General features: G+C 37.6%; 1 protein-coding gene across 5 annotated transcripts in view; it reads right to left on the reverse strand.

The window, feature by feature from the left end:
* Nucleotides 1-15494, reverse strand: part of NBEA (neurobeachin) — a 914947-nt gene that overhangs the window by 769552 nt on the left and 129901 nt on the right. For all 5 annotated transcript variants that reach the window (XM_064269920.1, XM_064269919.1, XM_064269917.1 and 2 more), the window contains exons 9-10: nucleotides 10599-10796; nucleotides 9731-9864 (exon numbers count right to left, since the gene is read on the reverse strand). In XM_064269920.1, coding sequence (XP_064125990.1) covers nucleotides 9731-9864; nucleotides 10599-10796 — 332 coding nt within the window. The remainder of the gene's footprint in view (nucleotides 1-9730; nucleotides 9865-10598; nucleotides 10797-15494) is intronic.

Here is a 15494-nt window from a genome sequence, read left to right on the forward strand (position 1 = left end):
TTTCGCAACATTAGGCACAATCTTCTCCATCACTTTTACCCAATAATAGGCACAATCTTCTCCCTCACTTTTACCCAAAAGTAGGCAAAATCTTCTCCCTCACTTTACCCAAAACTAGGCACAACCTTCTCCCTCACTTTTACCCAACAGTAGGCACAATCTTTTCCCTCACTTTACCCAACAGTAGGCACAATCTTCTCCCTCATGTTTACCGAAGAGTAGGCACAATCTTCTCCCTCACTTTTACTCAAGAGCAGGCACAATCTTCTCCCTCACTTTTACCCAAGAGTAGGCACAATCTTCTCCCTCACTTTTACCCAAAAGTAGGCAAAATCTTCTCCCTCACTTTACCCAAAAGTAGGCACAATCTCCTCCCTCACTTTACCCAAGAGTAGGCACAATCGTCTCCCTCACTTTTACCCAAGAGTAGACACAATCTTCTCCCTCACTTTTACCCAAAAGTAGGCACAATCTTCTCCCTCACTTTACCCAAAAGTAGGCACAATATCCTCCCTCACTTTACCCAACAGTAGGCACATCGTCTCCCTCACTTTTACCCAAGAGTAGACACAATCTTCTCCCTCCCTTTTACCCAACAGTAGTCACAATCTTCTCCCTCTCTTTAGCCAAGAGTAGGCCCAATCTTTTCCCTCACTTTACCCAAGAGTAGACACAATCTTTTCCCTCACGTTACCCAAAAGTAGGCACAATCTTCTACCTCACTTTTACCCCACAGTAGGCACAATCCTCTCCCTCGCTTTTTCAAACAGAAGGCACAATCTTCTCCCTCACTTTACCAAAGAGTAGGCACAATCTTCTCCCTCATTTTACCCAAGAGTAGACACAATCATCCTCCTCACTTTACCCAAGAGTAGGCACAATCTTCTCCCTTACTTTTAAACAAGAGTAGGAACAATCTTCTCCCTTCCTTTTACCCAAGAGTAGGCACAATCTTCACCCTCTCTTTACCCAACAGTAGGCACAATCTTTTCCCTCACTTTACGCAAGAGTAGGCACAATCTTCTCCCTCACTTTTACCCAAGAGCAGGCACAATCTTCTCCCTCACTTTTACCTAAGAGTAGGCACAATCTTCTCCCTCACTCTTATACAACAGTAGGTACAATCTTCTCCCTCACTCTTACATAACAGTAGGCACAATCTTCTCCCTTACATTTATCCAAGAGTAGGCACAATCTTCTCCCTCACTTTTACCTAACAGTAGGCACATTCTTCTCCCTCACTTTTACCCAAGAGCAGGCACAATCTTCTCCCTCACTTTTACCTAACAGTAGGCACATTCTTCTCCCTCACTTTTACCTAAGAGTAGGCACAATCTTCTCCCTCACTCTTACACAACAGTAGGCACGATCTTCTCCCTTACATTTATCCAAGAGTAGGCACGATCTTCTCCCTCATTTTACCCAAGAGTAGACACAATCATCCTCCCCACTTTACCCAAGAGTAGGCACAATCTTCTCCCTCACTCTTACACAACAGTAGGCACGATCTTCTCCCTTACATTTATCCAAGCGTAGGCACAATCTTCTCCCTCACTTTTATCCAAGAGCAGGCAGAATGTTCTCCCTCAGTTTTACCCAAGAGTAGGCAACATCTTCTCCTTCACTTTTACAGAAGGGTATGCACAATCTTCTACCTCACCATTACCCAACGCTAGGTACAATCTTCTCCCTCACTTTCCCCAAGAGTAGGCACAATCTTCTCCCTCACTTTTACCCAAAAGTAGACACAATCTTCTCCCTCACTTTACCCAACAGTAGGCACAATCTTCTCCCTCACTTTATACAAGAGTAAGAACAATCTTCTCCCTCATTTTTACCCAAGAGTAGGCACAATCTTCTCCCTCACTTTACCCAAGAGTACGCACAATCTTATCCCTCACTTTACCCAACAGTAGGCACAGTCTTCTCCCTCACTTTTACCCAAAAGTAGGCACAATCTTCTCCCTCACTTTTACGCAAGAGCAGGCACAATCTTCTCCCTCACTTTTACCCAAGAGTAGGCACAATCTTCTCCCTCACTTTTACACAAGAGTAGGCACAATCTTCTCCCTCACTTTACCTAAGAGTAGGCACAATCTTCTCCCTCACTTTACCCAAGAGTAGGCACAATCTTCTTCCTCACTTTACCCAAGACTAGGCACAATCTTCTCCCTTACTTTACCCAAGAGTAGGCACACTCTTCTTCCTCACTTAACCCACGAGTAGGCACAATTTTCTCCCTTATTTTTACCCAAGAGTAAGCACAAAAAGAACGAAAAATTTGATGTAATGAGACAAATATTATTTGTATGATCCAATATTTTTCAAATGGCTTGAGTATATTGTCATTGCTGCCATGTGTGCTAAATAATCCAGGAGATTACAGGAAAACTACATCTCACTACCATACTCTGTCACCGTGGCTCCTGGCCACCTCTACGGCCTTTCACCTGTAGCGACACACACCTTCCAGTACGTGTCACCGCTGGCATCTGTACTCTCTGTCCTTGCTTGCTAGCACTGGCATTCTGCATTGGGCAGGTTCAGGCTTGGGAAAACTATCAAGAAGTAGGACTGCAGCAGAGATACAGGCATGAGAAGATCATTAACAGCCTTACAAAAGGTGCTGAGTTTCTTCTGAGGCAGCAGGAAACCAGTGAATGGCCACAGGTGTCAAATGATCAGATTTTTGTTTGAAACGAGGCAGGACCAATTACTGCATCTGTAATGGTGGTGGTAATTAATAATGAGAACCTAAATTAAGGCAAGAGTCATAAGGGTAATGGTGAAAGGCTAGCAAATCACTGGTGCCTTCTATGCTGGTTTGCCAATCTTGGCGTCACTCCCCTACCCCCCAACCTCCCGACCCCCCTACTTTGGAAGCAAGCTATGCTAATATTTTTTTTACAGCAGCATGTAAAAAAAATGAGCATAGCGGCATTTGTGAAAGTACTTGGGGGGTGGGTGCTGTTGCTGAGTAAAGGTATAAGGTATGTGTTATCTGCATAAAAATACAGTATTTAAGAAGTAATACCAATAGCTTAGGATGACAGAATATATGTGGGGGATATGGGAATGGCTACTATTTTAATAACTCAAAGATAGGAAAACAACTGAGGAGTCTGCTTGATTTCCAATTTAAGTGACTGCATGGAGACAATATGCCTAAATGAAATTAGAAAAAAAGATTCAGTAGAGAAGAAGTTTAAATGTTTTTGTCTGGAGCATGCTGAGTTTGAGATACTTTCCACACGGAAATATTTCATAAGCAGTTTGGGTACAGAAGCCTAAAGAGAAGGTGAGCTAGCGAAAAGACTTTGGGAGTCATCAGCCTTGTTACCCATGGTTAAGATCATGGATCTAGAAACTTAAGCACTATTAAAAATAAAAGCCAATGAAATTATAATACTATGGTAACTGAACTCTCCCGAGAACTCATTATTAATTCTCTTTTAAATCGTAAAGATTCCACTCTCTGTGGTCATCACAGCTAGGGGAGAGAGAAGGAAAAGGGCTTAAACACCTGCAGACTCTCTCACTGTTGTGCCCATTTCCATTAGAAACAGTCTGGGTTCTGAGGAAGAACTGCGAATATGCAGGCATATGGCATTATTCTTTCTATATGCAAATAATATTTAAGTTTTGCCTGACACAGTTAAACCTGCATGATCGTCATAAAATAAAAGGGACTAAAGCAATTTACTTCTTTTCAAAAGGTATGTAAAGATATAGAAAAGTTAAGAAATACAGGCTATTTTATGAATAAAATAACAATGCCTTTTGTTACAAGATATATGGTTGGAATATTTTAGGATGCAAACTGGAGGAAAATTAAGGTAACAAATTCAGTAAAGATGTGTGTTCTGCAACAATGATTTTTAGTTACCTTTATTGACCTTATTGCCTTGCAACTGGAGCTGATAAAAATTTACAGAGCAAGATTACGTGCTGAAAACGAAAACAACGCAAAGTAGTATGGCATTAAAAAGGGATTTCACTAAATTAAATGGAAACATTTTACGAAAAAAATCATTGTAGAAAATTAGTCACTTATAAGGAAAAACACTTTATAATGGACTACAGGAAAACAGAGCCCTTGTGGCACAGTGGTCAAGAGCTCAGCTGCTAACCAAAAGGCTGGCAGTTCGAATTCACCAGCCACTCCTTGGAAACCCTATGGGGCACTTCTACCCTGTCCTATAGGGTCGCTATGAGTCGGAATCAGCTTGATGACAATGGGTTTTGTTTTGGTTTTATAGGACACAGCTTATTTAATAAGTTAATGAATCATAAAACATAAGTCTGAATGAAAACAAATATTCTTATTAACGTCTGACAAGCTCATTAAATTGCTATGTGTACTATAAATTTTATTATTAGATATCTTCTGTAGAGTTTCCAAGGAGTAAAAAGAGGTTATCTGACAAAGCAGAGAAGACTATTTGAACATTACGCTATAATTTACCATATGTTTCAGACAAAATACTCAATGTATTTTCTTTTCACTCCTTATAAACTAATTTGCACAGTTTATAAGGAATTAAATATAATTAAAACTCCAGTTAAAGTTCTAAACAAATTATCATTTAGATTTTTCCTATTAGTATATGTACATCAATTTCACTTTTTTGTGTCTGTGCTTTACATCAAAGAATGTTTTCCTTATCTACTTAGTAAACTTCAAAACAAAGAAACAAAACAAAACGGGGCGGGAGGGTGGCAAACTAGAAAACTAGCTAAGAACCAGGCAAAATTTTGTTCTATACAGGCTGTATGAGATTCACTGACTTTTTACATCTCTTCTATTCCGTCAATCAGTCTGTGTTTTACCACAATTAAAAACAAAAAGATCATTTTTCTTTTAAGGAATTTCATTAAATTATTACCTGAAATCGATTTGTAGTCTATAAAAATAATCATAGTTAAGAATTAACACTGAAAGTAAATTTTAGTAATAAAACAAAAGTTATATCCCATAAATAGATTCTAGTATGCACTGACAAAAGTGCAAAGAAAACTCATGAAATGCCTAATACGTACCAGACCCTATGACAGGCACTTTACACTAACTATCTTATTTCAACTCACAGTACAGTCAGATATCACAGGTATTATTAGAATCATTTTACAGATGCCAAAGGTGATTCTCAGAGTGGCCCCTAGTAGTTCAGAGTGAGGGCTCTGGAGCTAGACTTTCAGGATTACAAACCTGGCTCTACCACTTATTATGCCTCTGCTACTTTTTACCTTAGGCAAGTTTCTCACGAGGAGAATGGGGACAATAACAGAGCCTTACCTCGAAGCACCAGAGACAGATTAAAAACAGTGGCTGGCAGGGTAAGTGCTCAGTAAACACTGTCCACTGCTCCTCCTACAGACACCCCATCGTCCCAGTACAGGGCAGGACAGGGATTTGAACCCAGCTGTACTGGACATCAAAAGGGCACCTTCACATCGCATTACACTGTCTCTAGGGAGAACGAGTCCCTTCATGCGTTTTTAACTGTTTGACATACAAATATCTATTATGCCTTGTTCCCAAAAACACATATTGGTCAAAGCAAAGTTTTTCTAAGTCGGACAATGAAAAGGTTTGTTTTATTTTGTCTACAGAATTTAATTACATATATTTTTAAGAAGCGTAGGCCAAATCTGAGACAAATACATCATTTTTGGCCAATGTAATCGTCCAATTACATTTATTGAGTCATTCCTAAACCCAAAATTCAAGAGACAATATCACTTTCGGATCAGAGTTATACTTTTCACATTAATTTGTTAATTCTTTTATTCATGAAATAAATATTTAATAAGATGTCTAATAAAAGGCATTTTGTTTAATTATTGCTCTCAAAATACACTGGATTGAGTGGGATCAACCAGCAGAAAATACAGGAATACAAGTCCCGAAGATAAGAAAATATTCAAATATCCTTGATTACTTGACAGAATTACTCAAGGTGATCAAGGTACCTAACAATCATTACAAACGGGATGAAATCACAACAGTAATTATATCTTGGCCTAATTTACATATTCAAAATGTGTTATAAAAAATGTATTTTTTACAGTAAAAAAAAAATACTATATGAGTTACCACAAGCTATTTGACTGAGATTGGTAACATTTACCTACTACAGCTATGACTTAATTTTTTTGTACCATCATAAAAGCTAATTATATGTTAAAAGAAAAAGCAGTAAAAAGTGTTATCCCTAGAGATTTAAACACTGAAGGGGCAGTTATGCAAAATCCAACAACCAATTATGGAAAAATCTCCTGAAGCCCTCCCACGATTTTCTGGCTTAGTGTTAGATTTCACACGTAAGCAACCATATGCTTCAATTTAAAGCCACTATATCCAGAAAATGCATACCTGTTGCCCTGGAGCCGATTTCGATTCATAGTGACCCTAAAGGACAAAGTGGAACTGCCCCACATAAGGTTTCCTGGGTTGTAATCTTTATGGAAACAGACTGCCACATCTTTCTCCCATTGAGCAGCTGGTGGGTTTGAACTGACAACCTTTTGGTTAGCAGCCGAGCACTTAACCACTGCACCACCAAGGCTCCTTGGGTAGATGGCTCAAAATCAGTTTTTCATCACCACAACTGAAATTCAAAATGTAAGTCTTACTTTACTACCTAAATAAACTAATTCTCTGTGGTAAAACACTTCATTGGTAGAAAGAAGCTCAAATATAAAGCAATACAAATATGGACCCTATTAAAACAACTCATGTCTCTAAGACTGGTGATATAAAATATTTTCTGAATATTTAATTACAGTGTTGGCAATAACCTAGGCAGATCACCTAGCCCACTGGCATCATAACAACTAAAATCGCCATGTACTGAGTACTCGCTACGGGCAATTTACTGGGCCAACCACTTTCTATATTCTATACCATTTAGTCTGAACAAGGCTGTGAGGTAGGTGTTTATTTTTCCAATTTTATAACAGTAGAAACTGAGGTACAAAGAAGCGAGTAACACACCCAAAGCTGCACTAATAAGAAATGGTAAAGTCAAAATCTGAACCCAAGTTGCCTGACTTGAAAGTCTACACATAAAACAACTGTAATACACGAGCTTAATGATAAAACAGAGCTGCAAATATTCTCCTGCTCAAATAAAGTACTGTTCTACTTTTAACAAAGGCTTCCGAAAATAAGATTATTCCTTCAAAAAATAATTTTAATGCTAAACCACATATACAAAACAAAAACTTACCCAGGTTTATAAGAATGACACAGTGCTGATGTGACAGTTTGTCATATAACCAGTGCAGGTAAGGTTTACAGGGACAGTAACAATATTTATAAAAACGTGACTCCTTAGTGGAGGTCAAGTACAGGGAAACTAAAACACTTTTACTTGAAACACAGAAGGGAAAGAAGTAAGTTATTTTAGAGATTAGCTCAATTTCTCCAAAAAGTCTGGTAATCAATTAGATAATATTACAATTTTTGTCACTATGCAAACAGATTTTTTATACAAACAGATTTTTAAAAGCAATGTATCAAATTTTCAGATTCTCATTCATGTGTAACAATTTAATATTGATTAAAAATAAGATGATAGGTCCTATTTCAAGATGTCTTTCATCTATATGGATTCATGATATAGCCATAAAACAAGAAATTCTATCACCCCTTGCCCTAGACCTAAGAACCTATGTTCTTCAAACAGAGAGAAAGCTCCCATTTATCAACTTGCCTTTAGCATTCTAAAGTGCAAAAAACTGTATCAATGATGCACACAATTGTCTATAATGGTCCCTGTCTCAACTTTAAATAATAAAAGGCTACATCACTGATGCAAATCGTTGTCTACAAAGAGCCAATCTCAGATATAAGGGACTTTGAAACAATTAATGAAAAATAGCTAAGAATTCAAAAGAGCACATAACTGAATCACAGGGTAGCATAGATTGATATGTATTATCATTAAGGAGGAGAGTGACTACTGTTATTACATGTTTTGACTGACTACAAACTAAGATCACAGTATACATTATTGAATAAATTGGCATTAATACTGGGGGAAAAAAAATAAAGGTGAATGATATAAAAGAACTAACAACAACAAATAGCCAAGATAAAAATCAGAATGTTGGCCTCTCACACTGTCTTTTATCTCCATGATGAAATACATACAATTTAAATAACAAAATACCATAGAAACAATGAAAAATAACCATGTGTATTCAATGAATGGACCAGATAACCTGTTAAATATGGTTTTAACACTAAGATTTTATAATAACTATTCATGACAAAATAATTATTCTTATTTTAGTTACAAAATTTTAAACTGTTTAGTTTTTCTAATTTTGTCTTCACTGAGCAACAAATTCCATCTCAGGTTTAAAACATATAGACATCATATTAATTCCCAAGGAATATTTCAGTTACACATGGAATTTTCTAGTGGATCCTTTATCTCCAAATCCTTTCCACAGCACTTATGAGCTTTTCAATTACTGATCATAACACATCCCAGTTCACTTAGGTGATAAATAGGAAAACATTTTGAATTTAAATCCAAAACTGGGAGTTAAACTTTGATTTTTCCACTAGGCTGTCTGCCTCCTGGTGAAATTATTTAAGCTCTCACAGCAAAGTATTCTCACAACAGGCCACAACTTCAGGATTCCCTTCCCTTCCAAAGTTTTTTGCTGCAGAGCTCTGGCCTGTACACTATGTTGGCATAACAGAACACATAACCCTTAGATGGAAGCTGAATGTGTGTATGTACAGGTCACAGTTATAGTCAGAATTATACCCTGCACAAGGTTGATCCTAACGCAGGAATAATGTTATAAACAGTACCAAAATTAACTGTTAATAGCTAATTTAAGTAATAAATAACAAGAAAATCATGTACTATATTCCATTAGACCTTAAATTTGTTCCATCTCAGCTTCATTCACTAGTTTTTCCATCAATTCAAAACTGGGTGACCCCATGAAGAATCACGGATATATGTGTACATATTAATGAAGCATTCCTATACTACTGCTGGAGTAAATATTAACGTTTGCCTATATAACTTGTCCTTTCGATTCCCCAAACATAACAATGTCAGCAGTTAAAATAGCTGTTATAATTTCACATTTAACTTTTTATATGCACAATCCTTAAGCATAAGATTAAATCAGGGTTTGATGCATAAGGTATTCTGTAATAAGAATAAGGGAAACAACAGAAATTGTACATGAAATCAATCTCATTAGAAGATAACTTTTTAAATAGACTTGGATATGCCACTGGTTAGATTTGTAATGTCAATGTTGTGCTAGACATATGTCACGATAGTATGATTATAAAACAGCACTACTATTTAAGATACAAATTACATAACTGTTACTAAACACTTTTCTTGCAAATAACCTTTATCCTAGCCATTTTCTTCAATCTGAGAGGACTTCATGGACAACTGAAACCATTACGCAGTTTTTCCAAAGGCCAACATCAGCACTGTCATTTCCTCAACTACACACTGTAGCTACTATGCTATGTCAAGTGAGAATTTATTTGTTAACAAGGAAGGCATCCTTTTATGGTTATAAGAATCTCAATGTCACTTCCTAAATTCTGTGTAAAGGATCTGTTATTAGCACTTCAAAGACAAAAATGAAATATCATATCACTTTTACCAGGAAATGAGTACACCATTCATAACCTATGAGTGCAGAAAACACCAGCAACTGCACACAAGAAACTTACCAGACGGTTGTTTCCACTTGACTGTCATTGAGCTGCCGATTGTCCAGTTGGGCAAACAGTGGAAAAAGTACTTGAATCCCTCCGATTGAATGAATTGCACTATGAATTGAATGTGTTACTATAGCTTTCACATCCTATGTACAAAAACAAAAATGTTTTTTAAACTTTAGCATAATTTTCATTACTATTTCCTGGTCCAAAATACCCTGATAAGAGAATTATATAATATATTATATAATTATATATTACATAATATATATATTATATAATGATATTTTTTAAAGCCTTCAATTATATAACTCAATGCACATAAAAAAACATTGAGGTTATTTTTGTTAATCACTTTTAAATTCAACTAAACTTTAAATCTTCAGTTGGATATTTTTACACCTAAAATATGCAGCTATAAATCAAAATAAGGTGTCTTAGAATAAGAAATACTATTAATGGATTTAAAGACTCCCAGGTAATTTTTACGTTAGAAAGTATTACGCAGAAAGTACTTAAAGTAAAATGTACTTTTATACCTAAGAACTATCTGCTCAGCTAATCAATCAATTTTATTTCAATGGATACTGAACACACAAAATAACAGATATGACAGACTTCCTACTAAGGAATAAAGGCCCAGTAAATAATATGCCCCGCTCCCCTGCCCCAAAAGAAAAAAGGAAAGTGATAGGTAGAAGGCAGACACTGCATTAAAAGAACCAGAAAACAAAAACTTAAAAAAAAAAAAACAAAAAACTCACGCCACACCAAAACAACCCAAAAAGCCGGAGCAGGTACAGAATGCCAACACACAGGTGAGCAGTGAAGGAACTGTTCAGGGTGACAAGCACAGGAAAGGAAGCTACTCCTCACCCACCTGGAGCATCAGCGCGTGCGGGGAGTGCACAAAGATGGACACGTTCTCCTTCGGAGATGATTCCAGGCACAGCTGCGCGTCAGTCGCCTTAGCGTTGTAGGTAAATGCGATGCTACCTGCGAGCTTCCCATCGTACAGAACCTGCTTGTGGTGTTCTGCCAGGTGAATGTCACTCTCAGATTTAAACTTGAAAGTGCTCTGAAAAAATAAAACCAAACTAAATCCTCTTTTTCAGAGGTAATATGATAAATCTGCCAAGTTTTGGACCAGATGAAGGTTCAAGATAATAAACAACGTGCTGTGTGCCTTCTTGGTGTCCGGCACCAGGCAGGGCTGTTACTATGTTATGTTGTTATTCTCAGTTCAGTTCTACAGTAGTGTACTAAGAGTCACTTAGATCTTTATATTCCCTCTTTTATTGTTTTTCATTATTCACAAAATATTTTTTAGAAAATAATATAAACCCAGACGATATTGACTGTAAACAGGATTTTACTTTAATATTTCATTCCATACATTTAATTTTTCTTGTTAACACTTTCAAACTGTTTATGTAAGTAAACAGGGCCTGGCACATAAATTACTTTTACGGAAAAACAAATATCATTTGAGACTATAAAAACATTGCTATGTGAAATATTTCTTTCATATAAAGTATATCAACATATTGAAAAACAGAGCGACTCCACAACAATACTGCATTATCCATGCTAAACCCTGAGGAGAAGTTCATTACAACAAGTCACTGCTTTAAGTGAAAGACAAAAACTGAAGAGACGCCAAGCACAGCAAGAAAGGCGTTGTTAGAAGTGGTTAAAATCTCCCCGCAGATATGAAGCTGACAATGACAACATTTAACCTTTGCAACAACCATGTGACGTCGCATTATTGGTGTACTTCCCACTACAACTGTGAAAACTGGATGTTACGGAAATTAAGATCCAGAAATAATGGAGCCAGGACAAAATTACAGGTTTTCTAACTCATACTCAGTATTCAACAGATTGACAGGGAAGTGACCTGAGTTACAATCCTGGCTTTTTGACTGTTCAGAAATCATTTAGCTAATGTGGTTCCAATTTCCTTACTCTATCATCGTTGTTTGTAATGCTACAAGGTGAGACCAAATGTTCCAACCCCATTCTTAAAACCAAAAAAAAAAAAACAACAACAAATCCCTTGCTGTCGTTTCTGACTCCCGGCGACCCCACCTACAGAGCAGAGCTGCCCCACTGGGTTTTCTTTGCTGCGATCTTTATTTACAGGAGGAGATCACCAGGTCTCTCCTCCCAGGGTTCTAACCACCAACCTTTCGGTTAGAAGCAGAGCGCTTCACCACTTCGCCAGCAGGGCTGCAGCTCCTTCTTGTGGGAGGCAAATTAATATGCAAATATCTGAAGTGGATTGGTGGGCCTTTCTCAAACCAGAGTGTGTGTCCTGTCTAAAAGTGGTCCCTACTGCCCAAATCAAATCAAATATGGCCCACTGTGACCAGTTCTTCCATATTTTTTCAAGAAAAAAAGAAGAGAAACATTAAATCTGGATTTTAATGTAGAATTACCTAGTTTTTAAATTTAATTCAAACATTCTAAAACACTGTACAGGCCCTAATGTCAGGTCAGATTTAGCCAGTCTGCTACCACTGGACTGGACAGTCTCTGAGAGGCCACGCTAACTCCAATCTGGACAGCAGCTGTGAACTACTGGACACGTGCCCTCCCGAAGACAGAGCTGAGTAATAAACTACCTGTGGACATCTGGCATGGGTGGCACTTTTTAAATATGGGTGTGTTTAGATATTTTCAATATTAGAAATAAGTAAAAAATCATGCTATTAGGATCTGACCCTTTGTTCTCCATTCAATTAAAGGGAGTACAGAACGTCACCTCTCAACTCAGTGCTCCAAAATCTAATTATTTTGTAAAGCTCACCGACTCATACTTCCCCACCTAGAAGTGACAGTCTGGATTTAAAATATGTCCTGGTACCGGCAATGGGTTTGGTGCCAACCACTGCTGGGTTAAAATAAAGATTCTATTTCCGGCCCCAGAGTACTAAAGGACAAGTGACAATTAAAACTGAAGATAAAACAGAATTGTTTTCAATATAATCAATATTTCAATGAAATTATGAGTTAACTACATTAGTCTGCAAGCAACATCAGCAATATAAAACCCATCTAGTCGCCTTCTTCACTGGTTATCTTATAAAATGTAAAATGAACATTTTAACGGGTATTTTACTAAGATCATTAATGCTCAAAAGGTTTAATATTTGTTTCTAACCCGATCATTTTAAAATAAAATTTAACAATACCGTGAAGCCCTGGTGGCACAGCGGTTAAGTGCTACACTGCTAACCAAAAGGTCTGCAGTTCAAATCCACCAGCCACTCCTTAGAAACCCTATGGACAGTTCTACTCTGTCTTATAGGGTCGCTATGACTTGGAATCACTTGAAGGTAATGTTTTTTTTTTGTTTGTTTATGTTTAGTCCTCCCTCAGTATCCACAGAAGGTTGGTTCCAAGACCCCTGCGGATACCAAAATCCATGGATGTTCAAGTCCTTTATATAAAATGCCATAGTTTTTTTTTCATTGTTGTTTTGTTTGTTTTTAACATGGCACAGGAATGAACAGTGTTCTAAGTGCAATAGTGATGGTGGGCCAAGTTAGGTTGAAGTGAGGCACTGAATCAAAGCGACACTCTGAAGGACAGCAGGATCCTCCCTCCCTCCACAGGCCACCCTCGGGGCAGGGGTTCCTCAGATGGACTGTCCTGGGTGCACAGAGCGCTAGGTCCTGGGCCTCCAGATTTTGCTCTCTCCTTCCTACAGAGACATCTGCATAAATATGCTCCCCAGATCCTTGGTCAGGCGGCCCCAATCTGGTTCTCCTCACTTGTTCACATTTTGTTGGGTGCGGCTGCCTCCACTGGGGGCTTCTTCCTTTACGGCCACATACCCTTCCTTAGGAAGAAACCTATCTTGCCTTGTGCTGCCCCCGGTGGTGCCCCCAAGCTCTTGAGCTTTTCATCCCCCTCCCCCCCAATATTTTCAATCCACCTGTTGGTTGAATCTTTGGGTGCGGAATCCTTGAATAGAGAGGACCGACTGTATGTTAGATTGTTGACTAATGTTAAGGATAAGTAACTAGAAGCAGAATTAATTATTTTATAAGAGCAAAATACGAGTTAATTTGTAGAAAGAAAATTATTAAATTGAGGAAATTTGGATGAGAATGTACAGGGGCAATGAGAAAGTGGAGCACCAGAACAAGTAAGAATAAGGACACTGCAGAAAGTTTGCCTTCTTGTGACTGCAGGAGCTGGGTGAGCCAAGGGCAAAACTGGGGACTCACCAAGCAGAAGACGGGGCAAGGTTGCCACTTAGGTTGGTAATAAGGTACTAAGAAAAGCCACAGAACCAGGGCAGGATGAAGGCATGTGAGGGCCCAAAACACTGATAATCTGTGGTGCCCACTCCTCTGCTTATTCACGTAGTTGAAGGGATATGTGAGGTGTGTGTGTGTGCACGTGTGTGTGTGTGCCTGTGTGTCTGTCTGTCTTAGCTATTCATGGTGTAACTTCTTTTTAAATGAGACTAATATTAGTAATTGAATGCAAAAGTGGCATTGGCCATTTTAGTGGAATGAGATGAACTGGATGTGGAGTACCAAGATTTTCATGATATACCACATTTTCTACAAAAAAGAGAGTCGGTGAACTTAGTTGCCTCAACAATCAATGTGAAATTCTGTTGATCTCCCACAACAAAAACTTGACTTTTTCACAGCTGTTTCAAACAGCTCATACTTCAGTTTTGATGCTTGTTTTGTAATAAATGCTATAATTATAAATGAGCAAATGAAAAGATGTCATAAAAAATTTAATGATTAGAAAAGAAATATTACAACAAATTACTGGTTTTTATTTTTGAATAGATTTTTCATCACTAACATAACAGAAAACATTTCTTTCTATTCTTTGCTCTTATAAAATCTTCAATGATTTCATCACAACTAAGCTGCCAAACAGTATCTACTTCCATACATAATAAGAACAATGAATCAAGTCATTCTTTAAATCATGGTTTTACGCTGAGGGTTTTTTTTTCTTTTTTAGGGACGAAAATGAGTGTTCTGCTGTGCAATTTGTGATCATTAAAATTAGGAATATGCATAAATCCATTTTAACATTAAGAAATATGCATTGTATTTCTTTTCTATTATGGAATCGTACAGGCCTGCATGAGTAAAATCTGTCTGCATCTGTAGACTTAGTTTTCACGTAAGAATGAAATAGTCACACTTCTCAATAAGGGTTTACACTAACTTCTTGGATGCCTTCATGCATTCTTCATCAGGTATATCCACATTGTTTAAGAAGGAAAATCTATTTGAAAGAGCTTCATATACTTTCGCTCTAATTTTCATGCAAGATTCAAGTGTGTCAATGATGGCGTGGTATGTGGTTACCCAAAACTGATCTCTGGCACTCAATGATGCTTCTGGAGCACTTGGATAATTACTTGTTTCTTTCTAATGCTTCTGCGATAGTGAACTGCTTGATAATCAACATTTGGCAGTATCTGTTTGTTTGTTTTTTTTCCCCCTCTTTATGGGAATTCCAGAACACTTGTTTGTTTGTTTTATGATTTTTTTTCTAATTGTACTTTAGATGAAGGTTTACAGAACCAGTTTCTCATCAAATAGTTAGTACACACATTGTTCTATGACACTGGTTAACAACCCCACCACATGTCAACACTTTCCCTTCCCAACCCTGGGTTCCCTATGCTTTCCTATTCCATCCTGCCTTCCAGTCTCTGCCCCAGGGCTGGTACACCCCTTTAGTCTTCTTTTATTCCACAGGCCTGTTCAACCTTTGGCTGAAGGGT

The sequence above is a fragment of the Loxodonta africana genome, chromosome 17 (assembly GCF_030014295.1).
Source record: "Loxodonta africana isolate mLoxAfr1 chromosome 17, mLoxAfr1.hap2, whole genome shotgun sequence".
In the NCBI taxonomy this organism is placed as follows: Eukaryota; Metazoa; Chordata; class Mammalia; order Proboscidea; family Elephantidae; genus Loxodonta; species Loxodonta africana.